This window comes from Terrapene carolina, unplaced genomic scaffold (genome assembly GCF_002925995.2).
Source record: "Terrapene carolina triunguis isolate 2854851 unplaced genomic scaffold, T_m_triunguis-2.0 Scaffold22, whole genome shotgun sequence".
Taxonomy (NCBI): domain Eukaryota; kingdom Metazoa; phylum Chordata; order Testudines; family Emydidae; genus Terrapene; species Terrapene triunguis.
Window position 1 is genome coordinate 23,828,741 of NW_020664373.1, and position 17,102 is coordinate 23,845,842.

The 17,102-nt window shown below is 41.8% G+C and overlaps 1 protein-coding gene across 1 annotated transcript in view; it reads right to left on the minus strand.

Moving 5' to 3' along the window:
• Positions 1 to 17,102, minus strand: part of LOC112104196 (cilia- and flagella-associated protein 47) — a 698,279-nt gene that overhangs the window by 654,930 nt on the left and 26,247 nt on the right. The window contains exons 4-9 of the mRNA XM_029910741.1: positions 12,613 to 12,751; positions 10,853 to 11,081; positions 10,263 to 10,423; positions 8,937 to 9,070; positions 8,114 to 8,349; positions 7,202 to 7,394 (exon numbers count right to left, since the gene is read on the minus strand). Coding sequence (XP_029766601.1) covers positions 7,202 to 7,394; positions 8,114 to 8,349; positions 8,937 to 9,070; positions 10,263 to 10,423; positions 10,853 to 11,081; positions 12,613 to 12,751 — 1,092 coding nt within the window. The remainder of the gene's footprint in view (positions 1 to 7,201; positions 7,395 to 8,113; positions 8,350 to 8,936; positions 9,071 to 10,262; positions 10,424 to 10,852; positions 11,082 to 12,612; positions 12,752 to 17,102) is intronic.

Consider the following 17,102-nt stretch of genomic DNA (forward strand, 5'->3'; position numbering starts at 1 on the left):
ATTTTCAAATGGGAGGTACAAAGTAATATCTCAATTCAGAAAAAAATATACGTTTCATAAAGGTATTACAATGAAATCACATCTAAAAATGGGAGTTCTGACTTTTCTCACACCATTTTTACAAAAGTGTATTTACATTATCTTCATTCAAGAGAAGAAATTATGGTATTGTGGAAAGGGATTAAGACTCAGACTTGTGTTCAATTCCTGCTCCTGGCACAAACTTTCCTGCATGATCCAGAGCAAGTTATCTAGGCCTTGATTCAGCAAACCACTTAAACTTAAGCACTTGAATAGCCTCATTAAAATCTGTGGGATTACACATGTGCTTAAAATGCTTTGCTGAATTGGGGCCTGAATCTCTCTATCAGTTCCTCATAGTACTTAATTCCTAATACTTCCTCTCTCTCGTGCTTATCACTCTTATATATTCAGTTTATAAAGATTTTGGAGCAATGATTATCTCTTACTACGTATGAGCAACAAAAAGCAAAATGTAGCCCTGATGTCAGATGGGACCTCTAGGGCAGAGGTGGGCAAACTACAGCCTGTGGGCCACATCCGGCCCGCGGGACCGTCCTGCCCTGGGAGGCTGGCCCCGGCCCCTCCCCTGCTGTTCTGCCTCCCCCGCAGCCTCAGCTCGCCCCGCCGCCAGCGCAATGCTCTGGGTGGCGGGGCTGCGAGCTCCTGGGGCAGCGCCGCTGCAGAGCCCGGCCTGACCCGGTCTCTGTGCTGCACAGTGTGTGACTGTAGCGCCACCAGCCACTGGTACTCCAGGCAGTGCGGTAAGGGGGAAGGGAGCGGGGGTTGGATACCAGGCAGAGGAGTTCAGGGTGGTGGTCGGGGGCGGGGGTGTGGATAGGGGTCGGGGCGGTCAGAGGGCGGGGAATAGAGGGATTGAATGGGGGCAGGAGTCCGGGGGGGCAGTCAGGAAGGGGGAGGTTGGATGGGGCGACAGGGGACAGTCAGGGGCAGGGGTTCCGGAGACAGACAGGGGACAGGGAAAAGGGGTGGTTGGATGGGGCTGGGGTCTGGGGGGACAGTCAGGAAGAAGGGGGGGTTGGATGGGGCGGCAGGGGGCAATCAGGGGTGGGGGTTCTGGTGGTGGATGGGGCAGGGGTCCCGGGGTGGACCATCAGGGGGTGAGAAGTGGGGGGGGGCAGATAGGGGGGTGGGAGGCAAGGCCAGGCCAGGCCAAGCCCCCCTCCCCTAACTGGCCCTACATACAATTTCCAAAACCCGATGCAGCCCTCAAGCCAAAAAGTTTGCCCGCCCCTGCTCTAGGTGCTTCCATAATACAACCAACAATGTATATTTTGAACTAGTGTAAAAGAGAAGAGAATCAGACACTAAGGCCTTGGCTACACTTGCAGATGTACAGCGCTGTGAGTTAAACCTGACTTTGTGCAGCTGAGTAGGGAAAGCGCTGCAGTCTGTCCACACTGACAGCTGCCCAGCGCACTGTCGTGGCCACATTTGCGGCAACTGCAGCACTATTGGGAGCGGTGCATTATGGGCAGCTATCCCACAGAGCACCTTTTCCCATTCTGGCGCCGTGGGTTGTGGGAAGGGGGCATGGGTGCGGGAGATTCTGGGTCCTGTCCCAATGCCCCGTGATGCATTGCTTTGCATCCCAGAAATCCCTTTGTTTCCGTCCACCTTTGGTGCCATCTTTCAACGGTTTCTGTGCAGCGCGATCAGTCTGCGGGAGATGGAGTCCAGACTGCTGAGGCGTATGCTGACGAGTCTCGCCAGCACGTCACGTTTGGCTGTCGAACTATTCCTGAAGATCCAAAGCGACAGTGAGAGTGAGGGAGAGGAGTCCGACGATGCTATCGAGCCGCGTAACGCGTACGACATGAAATTGCTTGTGGCATTCACGGACATGGTCAGCACCGTGGAACACCGCTTTTGGGCTTGGGAAACAAGCACCGAGTGGTGGGATCACATCGTCATGGAAGTCTGGGATGACAAGCAGTGGCTGCAGAACTTTCGGATGAGAAAAGCCACTTTCAGGGGACTGTGTGAGGAGCTTGCCCCCACCCTGTGGCGCAAGGACACGAGATTGAGAGCTGCCCTGCCAGTGGAGAAGCGGGTGGCTATTGCAATCTGGAAGCTGGCAACTCCAGACAGCTACCAGTCGGTCGCAAACCAGTTTGGAGTGGCTAAGTCGACTGTTGGAATCGTGTTGATGCAAGTTTGCAAGGCCATTAATCGCATCCTACTCAGAAGAACCGTGACACTGGGTAACGTGCAGGAAATAGTGGCTGGCTTTACACAAATGGGGTTCCCTAACTGTGGAGGGGTGACAGATGGGATGCACATTCCTATTCTGGCACCACCCCACCTAGGATCCGAGTACGTTAATCGGAAGGGGTATTTCTCTATGGTTCTCCAGGTGCTTGTGGATCACCGTGGGCTGGCCCGGAGAGGTGCATGACGCACACATCTTTCGGAACACTTGGCTGTTCAAGAAGATTCAGGCTGGGACTTTTTTCCCCCCGAGTGGAAGATCATGGTAGGGGGAAGTTGAAATGCCCATTGTGATCCTTGGAGATCCCGCTTACCCGTTAATGCCGTGGCTCATGAAACCCTACACAGGGAGCCTTGACAGCAGCAAGGAACGGTTCAACTACAGGCTGAGCCGGTGCCGAATGACTGTGGAGTGTGCCTTTGGCCGTTTAAAAGGCCGCTGGCAATCTCTGTATGGGAAGCTGGACTTGGCCGAAAACAGCATCCCCGCGGTTATATCCGCGTGCTGTGCCCTCCATAATATTTGTGAAGGGAAGGGTGAAAGCTTCACTCAGGCATGGACCTCCGAGGTTCAACACCTGGAGGCTGAATTTGCACAGCCAGAGAGCAGGGCTATTACAGGGGCCCAGAGCGGGGCTGCAAGGATTCGGGATGCCTTGAGGGAGCAATTTGAGGCTGAAAACCAGCAGTGATATCTGGTGCCCTGCACAGGAGTGAAGTGCAGTAGTTCCAATCTTTAGGAATCAGTGTCTGCTTAGCAGACAAGCAGACTTGCAGTGCCTGTTTATTTCCTGGGCTAAGGAGTCTTTTACTTTATGCAATAATAAAGAATGTTTTCAAAGCCAAAGAATCCATTTATTGAAAAGAAACAAGGGGGTGGAGTGGGGAACAGTACAATCACAGATTCGCATATGTCCTGTCTGGTATGCTGAGCAGTGAGTGCTGCACTTCAGGACAGCTATACTGCATGGTGATGGGGGTTGAGTGCAGAGGGTAAGGGTCGTGGTTTTCAGGGCTGGGTGGTGAAGATACTGGTGTTGGAGACAGCGGGTGGCGTGAAGAACACGGAAGTTGGGGAAAGTGGGTTGGAGGTGACAGTGGGGCACAACGGAAAGAGTTTTGGGACAAGGGCTGTAGGGGGGGGTGGCGTTTGCGGTACTGCTCCTCTTTCTGCATGGCTACCAGCTCCTGGATAACATCTGCTTGGCGCTCCAGGATGCTTATGAGCCTATCAGTGCTTTGCTGCCGGTGCGCTGCATTTTCCTGGCGGATCCTGCTTTCTCTCTCCCTCCAGTCCTGTGCTTTCTCATTCTCTTTAATAGATTGCCGCATCACTTCTTGCAGCGTGTCTTCTTTGCTTTTTCGCGGTCTCTTCCTGAGTCTTCGCAGTCTCTGAGCAGGCGATAAGAGGGACGGCTGAGGTCTCAAGGTTGATGCAGCTGTATAAGCAAAAATGCAACATTTAACAGAGGCAGCATTGTTTATACCAGACAGAGTAATGATTCCCCCCGCACTTAAGGAGTAGAAAACACACAGGGTCTACACAATAGCATAATTTTCCCGTCCGAAACAGAGCACACCATATCCCACGGGAGCCTCAAAATGGTGAGTAAGGGGGACTGATAGTTTCAGGGCTGCACTGTCCTCTGGGTTTCTGTGCCTGGGGGAGAGCCAACAGCTTCAGGGGGCACCTACACTGAACACTGTCCCAACATTTTCCACAGGAGTTCGTCCTGGACGATATCTCGCTGCTGAGGGTGACCTGGGAAGCAAGGGAGGGTCTTCTACTGCAATGCGGCTTCCGCCCTGGCCCATATGCAGCTTGCCTGTGTGCAGCAATGGTCCCCCCACCCCTCGCGGCACAGTAGCGCGGACACGTTAGCCTGGCTGGGACAAGGACCATGGTGGCTCTCCCGATAAACCTGCGCAAGCGCATTGCACACGTTCTGGATGAGACATTCGAGGAGATTACCGAGGCCGATTACCGCGATGTGATAAACCACATCAATGCACTATTCCGCATCTAGGCATGCATGCCTAACCGTCCTCTTCCAAAGAGCCCGCACCGAAAAAATTCCTTCCCGGAAAAAAAAAAAAACCGCTTACCGGGAACCTGCTCTTCTGTTTGTCCTCCACCAAGTACCGGCCGCTGCGACTGGCTACCTTCCTCCTGGCTCGAGAAGAGCTCCTGGCTGCATGGCTCCAGGGATTCCGGGGTGTCTCCATCCGGCCCACCACCATCACTCCCGTTTTCCTCCTCCCCCCACCCCACACCGGCTCTGAAGTGTCCATGGTGGTGCTCGGAGTGGAGGTGGGGTTAACCCCAAGTATCGCATCCAGCTCTTTGTAGAATCAGCAGGTCGCGGGGGGAGCACCCGAGCGGCCGTTTGCGTCGCGGGCTTTGCGGTAGGCCCTCCGCAGCTCCTTCACTTTAATCCTGCACTGCAGGGGGTCCCGGTCATGGCCCCTTTCCATCATGTCCTTTGATACCTTCCCGAAGGTATCGTAATTCCTACGGCTGGAGCGCAGCTGGGACTGGACAGCTTCCTCCCCCCAAACACTGATGAGGTCCAGCAACTCGCCATTGCTCCATGCTGGGGCTCGCTTGGCGCGTGGAGGCATGGTCACCTGGAAAGATTCACTGATAGCACTCCACGCCACGCCGGGCTGAGCAAACAGGAAGGGGATTTTTAAAATTCCCGGGGAATGTAAAGGGTCGGTCACATGGTTTGTTACCTGAGGCTAGGGCAGTAGAGTTTGAACTGATGACCAGAGTGGCTAGAACAGGCATTGTGGGATACTGCCGAATAATTCTGGAGGCCATTCACAGCGCATTGGGCGGCCACACTGGCGCCGCAGCGCTGCAGTGGCAACGCTGCACTTGCTATTCCTCTCGGAGAGGTGGAGTACATGCAGCGCTGCAACCACGGAGATACAGCGCTACAAATGCCTTGCCAGTGTGGACGGGGAGTGAGTTACAGCGCTGGGGGAGCCTTTACAGCGCTGTAACTTGCAAGTGTAGCCCAAGGCCTACATTTATATATTCCACAGTTTCTCTCGATTTTACTAGTATATAGTTTGAAATTAATTTATTACTATACACATATGGGTCTGCTTTCCTATATTTTTTAAATTAAAGAAACACAGCCAGGCAGTTAAATCCAAAATTGATAAGTATTTTTTTTAAAGTTCTGCATAACTACATTAATAGAAGTTTATCATGTATAAAATTAATCCAGTTAAAATAGTTTGTTTGAATATAACTATTTCCTAACAGCATTCATTGGCATAACCAGGGAGGGAGGAGGGGAACATGTTTTCCTCCATCCCAACTTTGTGACGCTACTGGAGATTCCCCTGCCCAAAAACAAACAAACAAAAAAAAAAGTTCTCTGTTGAGAAGGTAGGCTTCTTATTAGGCAGTCTCCCATTCGAATTTGTTTTGTCAGATGACTCTCAAACTGGCCAAGTCTCATATTGCAGTTCTTCCTAGGCGACCAAATGGAAATGTTTTTCCAGAAGTCCTGTCCTTATGCTATATGATTGACCAGAAACCTAAGGGTTGGGGAAGGTAGTAAGAAACAGGAGCTAAAATGGGCAGCAAAGTAAGCAACCTGGACATGAAAGAAATGGATGTATTTACACACACACACACACACACACACACACACACACACACCATTTGAACCATCAAATCACACCTAAAATGAATAACCATTTAAACATACATCTGTAGCCCACGTCTTTTCTTTCATTACCGGTCATCTTTCAATTTATGTAAATTTAAAACAATCGAAGTGTATGGGCTTTAAAATAATTATTGGACTGTCCGACAGAATAAAACAATTCCTCCAAACCACAAGCTTGGTGGATCAGAATGAAGACAAGCCCTGTAGCAAAACTTCAGGATTTAAGTGTCACAGCATCTTGGACACTAGCCAAGAACTGGGTTTCTGAAACCAAACAGTAGCCTTGGCTAAATCAACACTGTTGGGTAGGACCTCTTGTAAGATATTAGAAACAAGGACAAGTAACCTAACCGGGAATATGAGGGAGTTGCTTTATGCTCTGGAATATCATTTATGCTATGGATATCACAGATCCATAGGACTGGGGTAGTTGCAGGACAGTGATATGGGGAAAGATCAAAGAACTAGGTGTGGTGGTGAAATCATGGGGTAATAGTAGCCTCAAAAAACATTAAACACCTGTGGTATATATTGTCCCTCCTAACTTATTCTGCATGGTCCATGTCACTGTTTGGAATCCAAACACAGCAGCACTGTGCAAGTGCACAACTACCAGAAAATGAAAATGATTGTTTGATGTGAGTGAAATGCAAAGAGTGAACAAACAGTATAAAAGATAAACACTTTTTTTTTAAAAAAAAAATTATTTTCAATAATCCAAGGTATTATCAGTTCACCACATAAAGTGTATTTTATATATAAATATAAAAAAAAAAACTTTCAACCTGACAGTGTTCCTTCTAGTAAACAACCATCTCCATGTATTTATTCTGGTAAACAGGCATTTTGGTCCAGATCCTCAAAGGTTTTTAAGGCACCTAATTCAGTGGGAGTTAGGCTCCTAAATATTTTCTCAAGTGTTAGGTGGAGGGTATTAACAGATACATTACAAAGAAAAATTACCAGGATTGTTCAAGATAGTTAAATACAAAAGTACAGTACAATAATTCTTAATGTAAAACGTAAGACTGCAAATCCTCAGGATCATATAAAGCAGCACAAAATTAAAGCCTGATTAGATAAATCATGTAAAAATTTTAAAAAACAATTACCATGGATATATTTTAATAAAGTGAGTAATCTTTCAAATAAAAATGTTTTTTAAAACGGCTAAAATATGAACGGACTCTATTCCTAAGACCTGTTAAGAAGTATATTTCTAAAAATGAAAACTCAGAATTTTTTGTTTAGTAACATACCAGGGTTGATTTTAAACATCATTTTCTTGGTTTTCGGTTTGCATACACCAGTAAAACTTAAATGTATTTGATGAAAGGGTTTGATCTTCAAAGACAGTAAGTTATCTTCCTCTGCCACTGAACCGAAAATATCTACGACTTGCTTCGCTTTAAAGGTTCCTGCTTGACGTGGAGCAAATGAAAACATCACATCCTAAAAAAATGAACATTGCTATGAAACATTTTATTAAAAATAAAGCAGAGAGATATTATGTAGACTTCTTTATTACAAATTAGTTACATCATACTGATTCAAATTTATTTTAAAAGGGTACTACTTGCTTTTTCATAGTACTAATTATTACATGTAATTGAACCAATTAAAAAGGATAGAACTGTTAGGCATTAACAAAATTTTATAAGCTCAATTCTGTAGAATAATTCATCTTCCACGGTGCCCTGAATTTATCTGTTCATAAAAGTTATACTTATATACTTGTTCTAACTGTACATGCCTTTGTGCTCCATAAAGGAAAAGAGCTAAAATATGTGATTTAATGGAACAATTAAACCTAAGGCCTTATCTCGCAAAGATTTAAGTACATGAGCAATTTTACTTAAGTATCTATGTCTTTGCAGGATGAAGGCCAGAGTCACTACAAAATGTACTTTCCCATCCCTCCCCATTTGAAAATTGATAGTATTTGGTGCTTGTCAGAGTCCACTGTATGGTTCTATACTGACAAATTGTGAGCTTGGCTCATATAAAAGGAAATGTGGAACCTCTCCTTAAGTGAATCTAGTATTCACCACTGAAAATATGCAAACAAAACAATTTACAGTTCTAACATGAACAATTGTAAACCATAATGGTGTCCTCATCTTTCCAACCAAGTATCTATTTACTGGGAAAAAGATGAATATTTACCTTACCTTTGTACATTTTTCTTTTACTTTCCCTTTTTCGGGACAAATATTAAAATGCGCTATCTTGTGGAAGCTGAATGTTACTGGAAGTGACTCAGATTCATTTTTGAGAGTGCACATAATCTCTGTGTGTTCACCCATGAAACAGTCCATAAAATTAACAACTGGTCCTGGACTGAAAGTTAACATGACAGGAAGCCCTGAACCTGTCAAAGCTAACTCCACATGATGAGGATGAGTCTCTGCACAAGAGAGAGTAAGAAACAAGTATAAAATACGATATTGAATTAAAAAGACATGAAACAGTTTTAGACTCTTACAACCACAGAATAGGTAAAATTATGAAGTAACATGGTTTCTTTTCTAATACTGTGTTTCAGAATTTTAATATAATTGGCCACAAACTTAATGCAAGATGTACATGCTTATTTATATAGGCTAATACATCATTTAAAACCCTCTTGGTTTATTAAAATTGGAAAAACACAATCATTTTGACCTAACTATAAACTTTGGTGATTTACAAATCTATTTTTTAAAAATTAGTTAAACCTACAATTAAATACTAAATTCTTGCAGCCAAAAGGTGCATTCATGACATAAATGATTCTAAATGTATTTTCCTCTTCCCCTCCAACCCCAAGTTAGAATCTTAAAAGTCAAGGCTGCCCTTTTCCTCACTATTTCCTCAGCACCAGTTCTCTTAATGTACATGTGCAGGTCCCCACAACACATATACAGGTCCCCTTTAAAATTACTAATCTGACGTGGAAAAATTTAAAAACGTCAAAGTTTTCCACATGTAAACTATATATTTCTGATAACATACCTTTGATTGTTATGCTGTCACCATTCAGAGCCTGCAGAAAGCTATCTTTACTTCCTATGGCCTCAAACCTCAAAAACAGTGCATAATCTTGTCTTGGTGGAAATTCAGTAAGTCCAATGTCTCTTTTAAATTGCCTGTAAAATTCACAATCTTTAAATACCATACATATTATTAATCAATGGTAATTTTTCATCAGTTCATTTGATTTCTACAATCCTGTTACAGCTCAGACAAATGAGACTTTAAAATTGAACACAGTACTGAAACGGAAGAGACTACTCAGATATAGTAATCTGCAGCTCCCACGTCCCAAAAGCAGCAGAGGGTATAGCCACATCAACTCTAATGACATACATACACAAGTATACAAAGAAGCCCTGTAGCTGCCCTATATAAACCTGGTGGTGATGATGTTTCTGTTCTTTCAGACCACCAAGTTGACATTATTCTAGTGACATTCAAGTTAAAAGAAGTTACCAAACTTGAACAGTGGGAGTCGCACAGCCATTTCTGCATATTCAACAGGCGGGGGAGGGAAATCAGTTCCTCTGGAGAATTTAATACCCTTCTTGTTGCCCAGAAACATGAAAAAACATGTTGTTAGCCAACTTTCTGGTTGCTGAAGTAAATCTTAGTGAATTATTAACTACTTTACAGTAAGGTAGGTCTTTTTTCTATTCTTGTCACTAGTGTCAGGATGAGACGTTACTATGGCACATGTACATACATGCTGGCATGCACAGAACAAATGTGTAAAACACCAGATTATCAACTGCCGTAGTGCGCTGCATTTGCAATGGGGAATGTAGCAGAAACTGCTAACTTGAAGGTGACGAACTATCCTAATTCAAGAGATTTCCCCCGCACACAATTTTTCATCCAGGAAATGTTCTTATAACTGACATAACTCAGTTGTCAAAGCCTCTCAGCCAAACTTCTAGCCAGCAAGAAGAGTTTAAAAATTATTTTTGAACAGTAAATCAAACCTCCTTGCCTGGATTGATCTGTGATTACTTTGGAGGATGAACTAAAAGGAAATTTGTAGATTTAATCTGGGGGAAAATGTATACATCTTTGTTTATCAAACAAAAATGTATTATTTTAATTAATTTACTTTTAACTCTGTATATAAGAAATTAGGTTTCTAATTTATTTTAAACTGTCCATAAGCAGTAAACTAGCATTGATCTGTGCCCATTGAGAGGAAATAATTTGAGACATCAGGGTTAATTTAATACATCTAACACAGCTGCAAATAGATTTGCCTGAACTTATTAATTACATCTTTTATTGTGTCAGCCTCTTAAGGTTGCCCTGTGTACTTACTTTGGACTAAAGCACAGTGTAACCACAGTTTTCTGATAAGGTAGCAAGGTTCCTTGGTTGGGAATGCAGGAGATCAAAGTTGAAACATCTAGTTCTTTGGTTCTATTTATGAAGCTCAATTCTTGTAAAACAGCATCAGTACTCTTCTGAAGATGTGTGCCCTGTAAGATAACACCAAAATGTGAAATATAGTTATGTCAGTCAATTTCCCCTTTTAGTGTGGCTCTTTCACACAGCAACAAGAAACAGAAGCAAAAAAGGTTTAAGAAGTAGGAAAATTTAACACTACCACCAATCTCTCAATTTATACTGTAAAACCCACAAACATTAGCAGGGGGGATATGAAATGGACTCTTAAAAAAAGTTGACTTGATTTCTTGCTGGTATGAACACTTTACTCTCAATGAAACCTATAATGATAGTCCTGCTGTTGGACAGATCTTTCAGCAACTGTACTGACTGAAAGAAGAGTGAGGTAAGGGACACTAATAGAGGGAGGCTGTAAAAAAAAAAAAAATTTGAGACTGAAAAGCAGTCATCAAAACAACTTTGCACTGAAATTTTAAAAAAATTCAACATTGTTTCCTTACCATCTCTCCTCCAACAGCATCGTCCTCCAGTACTGCCACCCAGTTCATGGTCTCTGGGCTTTTATTGTACAGAACCACTTGTTCAGTATTTGAAGTTCCAAAATAGACAGATCCAAAATGAATACATTCTAGTGTGTTTTCATGAGACACACCTACTAATTCAAGAACTTGTTCAACTACATGAGCTTCTATCCTTAAGTTTGTAATACCACGACCTTGCAATTCCACTCTGTTGGAAAGAGAAACAGAAAAAATGAGATGTACACATCTAAAATTCATACAAGAATCATCTATGAATTTTATTGGAGCTTTAGTTTGTTTACTATACGCCTTTGATTTAGTCAACTATATCAGAGAATTTAAACTAACCACACTGGCACAAAAATAAACACATTCTACAGTACGAAGAGATTATGTACCATTATAAATTGTGTTCTCTGAGTATGTTGTCTCTGCAGAGTCATAGTGGAAGAATCACACATGGGACACTGGGGGTTTTTTGAGCAGTACCGGCAGTTAGGAGGTGGGTGACAACCATATCCTTGGAGCCTTACATTCTACTCACTTCAGAGTGGTAGCCGTGTTAGTCTGTATCAGCAAAAAGAACGAGGAGCACTTGTGGCACGTTAGAGACTAACAAATTTATTTGGGCATAAGCTTTCGTGGGCTACAGCCCACTTCATCTGAGCATATAAAAACCTAGCTCCGTCTAAAAAAAATTTCTCAATTCCCCTGTAACTAGAGAAGCCAGACTCCCCTGTTGCTGGATCTGAAGATTTTAAACCCTTCAATAATTGAACCATCTTAGATGGATCATCTCTAGGAGTCCTCTGCTTTTGACGTCCTTTAACAGGATAGGACTTGTCAGATGATCCTGGCTTCAGTGCCAAGGAATGTGATAAACTGATTTACTTGGGCCAGAAAACTGCCTCCTCAAGAGAGCTTTTCCTGGACTCTTGAACTAACAGAAGAATTTATAATCAATTGCTCCTGTCCTTCAAGCTCTTGAAGAGAAAAGGGTTTGCGTGTTTTACAACCCTTCAAAGTACTGGAGAAGCGTCATGCCTATTAACAATAACATTTGTCTGAATAAATGCAGCACTATTTGTCCCAGGTCCACAAGATTTTTTTGGCTAATTAGATTCTTTGTACTAATCAAGTCCTAACTTTAAATAACTTTTTTAAACTCTTTACAAAAGGAAAGAGCTATTATGGTTGCATTTAAAAATATTTATATTTTGAAAGATTCTACTGATCTGAGAGAGACTCAGTGTACTTGAAGTGAGAATACCAATGGAACCTGTAATGCCTCTCAAATCTATAAAGGTTTTTTTTAAAATACACTCTCTAACTAGTCCACTAAAAGAGAAAGGACAAGGTTCCCCAAATCACATCAGCTGGCAGAGAGACAGGAACCAACAGTGCAAGAGTATGTAGCCCTTGGTCAGAAGAATGTTGAGCTCAAGAGACATGCATCCACTGCCTGTCAATACTGTTTTAGTGTTGCCAGGCACACAATTCCTACAGCATTGCTCTATAGAGCTAATGTCATCAGCAAAACTATTTAATGAAGTAAAGCTTTGGACAATTGGGGGCAGCAACTGATGTCTGGTAACTTAACTTCTTCTTGTCACATTGTGGTTCCAATTATTCAGTATTTGGATAAATATAGCTGTACTGAAGAGATTTTAGAAATAATACAGGATATTAAAAAATCATCCAAAACAAGCAGACTTTATGCAGTCACATTCTGCACTTACTTTGCCACTTCCCTAATGATTCTGGGTATATCTGTACAGATATCCACTTTAACCAACTGTAATGTTTTGGGTTCCACCACTCCACTGGTAGGTACTATGTTAACAGGGACACTTCCGTTGTAGTCTATTTTAAATGCACCTAAGACGAATATAATATTGTATGTTACATATGACATTTAAATGGAAGATTATCTAGCATTCAACACTTAGAATAAACTAAAACACAGTAAAGTTTCATAAATAGTACATAAAATAAAGTAACTTATAAAAATAAAATTATGGTATCGTAACACACATATTGCAAAAAATCCTAATCTAACATTTAAAATTTGTGTTTTTCTGGCTTTCCTCAAACATCAGATGTCCATATACAATGCCATTGTGCAAAGTTACTGTTGTAATAGACAATGTAATAGACATTCAGAACCCAACTGATTGTATCATAAAACAGTTGCTAGTAACACTTTGTATGTCCGGCAAATTTGAGACATAGCTTTATGTAGCGGTAGTAGCCAAATGTTTAAGAGTTTAACCAAAGAGAAGTCTATTGTCTCCTTCCATGCAATTGACAACTGCGTATGTATGCAGTGTAGTACACCGCAAATGAGAAAAATCTAAGCACAAGTGTAGGATACATTTTTTAAAAATTAACAAACAATTTGAACAACAGAATAGATAAATGGATGTATTCCACATGTGGCATCGTATTACCTGCTGACAACCAAGAAGTATCAATAAACTATTAAAACTGCTGCTATATAAAGCCATGTACTGTAGTTACCACAGGAGCATCCACATCAAATGGTCTAGATCAGGGGTCGGCAACCTTTCAGAAGTGGTGTGCCGAGTCTTCATTTATTCACTCTAATTTAAGGTTTTGCATGCCAGTAATACATTTGAACGTTTTTAGAAGGGCTCTTTCTATAAGTCTATAATATATAACTAAACTATCGTTGTATGTAACGTAAATAAGGTTTTTAAAACATTTAAGAAGCTTAATTTAAATTTAAATTAAAATGCAGAGCCCCCTGGACCAGTGGCCAGGACCCGGGCAGTGTGAGTGCCACTGAAAATCAGCTCGCATGCCGCCTTTGGCACCCGTGCCATAGGTTGCCTACCCCTGGTCTAGATAACACAGTCCTGCCATGAGTGCAGGGAACTGGACGAGATGATCTCTTGAGGTTCTGTCCAGTCCTGCGATTCTATGATTTTTAACAAGATACTGACTCAAAATAAAGTACTCAAGTTTTATGTTGATTAACAGCATGGAGTCAGGACACATGTAACCTACTCCCTCATTCAGAGGCCAGGATGCAGCCCCTCTCCTGCTGACATAACTCCAGTGTCTGGATACTGCCCCTCAACATTACTTGCAGGGAGTATTAGGTCCACTGGGCCCACAGTCATGGATTCAGTGGTCCATCCCTTGTCTGCCCTCAATACTATCCTTTGCACCAGTGTATACAAAGCCACCTCCATATGCCCAATCCTGCATCAGCAGCCCATCCTTCATCATAGGGCTTCTTCTGCACCAGGCTCAACTTCACTCCAGGTGAATTATACATATGCTTAAAACAGGTAAAGGATCAGTACTTCTCACACAACTACTTCTGTTCTAGGAGATAAATTATCATTTATTAGTAATGGCTGATTTAAAAAACCACACATTACACATCAAGTTCCAACCTCGTAGAAGAAATAAAAAAAATATATGAAATCTGTGTACATTCAAAGTGTCCGGTGAACAGCTGCTAACACTAAGCATCATTACTAAGTAGAATGTTAACAGGAAAGGAAGACACTAACATCAATATTTTCTCCCCTAAAGAGTGTTTGACAAAGTTGTAGTGAGAAGTATAAAGGAAAGGCTATTTATCCCTAATTGGAAGTTACCTCAGCCAAAAAAAATGATATGTAAAACAGGTAAGCAATTTACAGCAGTGGTAGATTTCCCACTTTAGAAGACTAAACTGCTTCAATGACATCTCTACAAAAACACAGAGCCAAACACAAATTTCAGTAGACACTTAGAACAAGTTGAATATGCCTGTCACAAAGCATTTTTGTTATATAATATAACAAACTGCTTTGTGGAATAGAAGATTTATACTGTTCCATAGATCACCACTGACTTTTTTCTCCCCATAGAGTTGAGCATTAGATTCTAGGGAAAACAGAAGATTATAACTGAAACTTTTCACAAAACAAATAGTATATACAAATATTTTTGTCCTCTTTGTTAATACCTTTCCTTTTATACTTTATATATATTAATTTAGTGTCTATATTATATATATATATATATATATATATATATATACACATACACACACACACACACACACACACACATATATACACACACCCCTCATTTAACATCTGGAATAAAAAGCAAAGATAAAAAATTCTAAAATTACTGAAGTGTGCAACAGTTTTGATACCTTATAGCAAAAAAGATTTTTTATAACACAAACAAAATCTGAGCACTAGTGCTTAGTAGATAGAATCATAGAATATAGAATATCAGGGTTGGAAGGGACCTCAGGAGGTCATCTAGTCCAACTCCCTGCTCAAAGCCGGACTAGATGTCTGCATGTATGTGAACATGGCTGCCTCACAAATCTCCTGTAGATGTATCAGAAGTTTTCAGCCACAGCAAGCTTCCCTCATCCCAAACAGGGTGTTGATGTGATCATTGAGTTGTAGGCCTGCCAGATTTTAAACGAGACCTGCAATTAAATAGCCATTCTCATATGGCTCTCTTGGCAACAACATTCCCTGTTATTTTTGTGTAAGACAAGAACAACAAAAACCAGATGGATTTTAATCCATATCAGATAAACATCTATAGATAATTTGACACTTATGAAGAACAGCTTCACCAGGATGGGCTTAAAGGCCTGGGATAAAATGATGGTAGGATGATTAACTAAAGTTGAATTTTGAAGGAAGAAATTTGGAAGGAATTTAGTATACATACTCATATCACCTTATCCTTAAAAAGAGAGAATATAAAAGTGGATCGTTCACTGGAACCTGAAAGTTATTCATTTTATGAGCTAAAGTTACTGCCATAAGAAAATGACCTTCTACGTAAGAAACTTGAGCTCACGGGTATCAAATGGCTCAAAAGGAGATTCCATCAGCTTAGTCAGGGCCACCTTAATATGCTACAAACCAGGGAGCTTTTAGTGAGCATTTCCAAATGGATTAAGTCACACATGACCAAGGGCCAGAGAAAAATTATATGCCTTAAGTTTGTTCCCTGAAACCCAGAATAGATGCCAAACAATTTCTGGAAGAAAATGCCTATAACCCTGACAAGTGAAAAATGTAGTCAAATAATTTATATGTAGGCTTGGAAGGATTAGATTTGTATTGGTAAATGTTGGTGAATGTCAATTTCACTGTGCACACAAAAACAAAACAAAAAATATTTCCATCAATAATAATAAAAATGTACACATAGTCAAAGTAAGAAAATGTTGCTTATTAGAGGTTGATATAAGGACATTTACTTTGTATATTTGAACATGTGATGTTGACAAATTTGTTTTAACAATTATAAAGCTTTAACTTTTTGCATCTCAACTACAGTCATTAAATAATTATCTGACGCACACCCCCAGACTTAGCCCCACGCAATTTCCCTTAACTGTGAAAATTTAAACTGATAAAAGTTGAAAAAAGCTTAAAAATAAACATCTATAGTATGTGTCCCAACTATAAAAAATAAATAAATAAAAATTCAGTTCTGCCAACCCTATTTATATGGGATCACTTAAAAGATTCCACACAAGTCTTTTCATACCAGATCATCAGAATTTTCTCCTGAAGGGTATATACACTTAAGAAGGTTCCTTCCAAGAAGCTGAGGGACTTGAGACACCTGCTCAGAAACACCAAACTTCTCAATTTATGTGATCTCAAGAGCTATGCCGACCAGGTGAAAGCTCTCTAGTTGGAACAGACAGTTGCCCTACTTATTCTGTGGTAACAGGCATGGCCTGTCCCTCATCCTGATGGATTTTGCCACTGCAATTCCTACCAAGTTTCAGAGCAACATGTCTTGCCAGTGGGAAGGTATTGGGATCACAGACTTCAATAAAAATAATAAAAGCAGTTATATGTGAGCTATTCTGCCTAATGAAAGGAGACGACATCTTGTAATTTCTAATGCAGTCCCTCAGGGCATGTCTATGCTACAATCTAAATAGACCTATGTTAGGTTGACTTACAGCCACCACAGTAATTACTGAGATGACTGGATGTCTACACACTAACCTCCTTGGGTCGATGGTTCACATCCTCACCAGTAGTGCTTCCACTGACTGAAGATGGCCAGTGTGGAGGGTTGAGAGGTATGACTCAGCTCCGTGCAGATCCCCGCAGGAAGTCCAGCTGCCCCCAGGCTTCTTGCCTCCCTGCTGCCAGCCGCAAGGCAGCCATCTAGGGCTTCTTACCTCCAGCAGGGAGATCCACGCACGGAG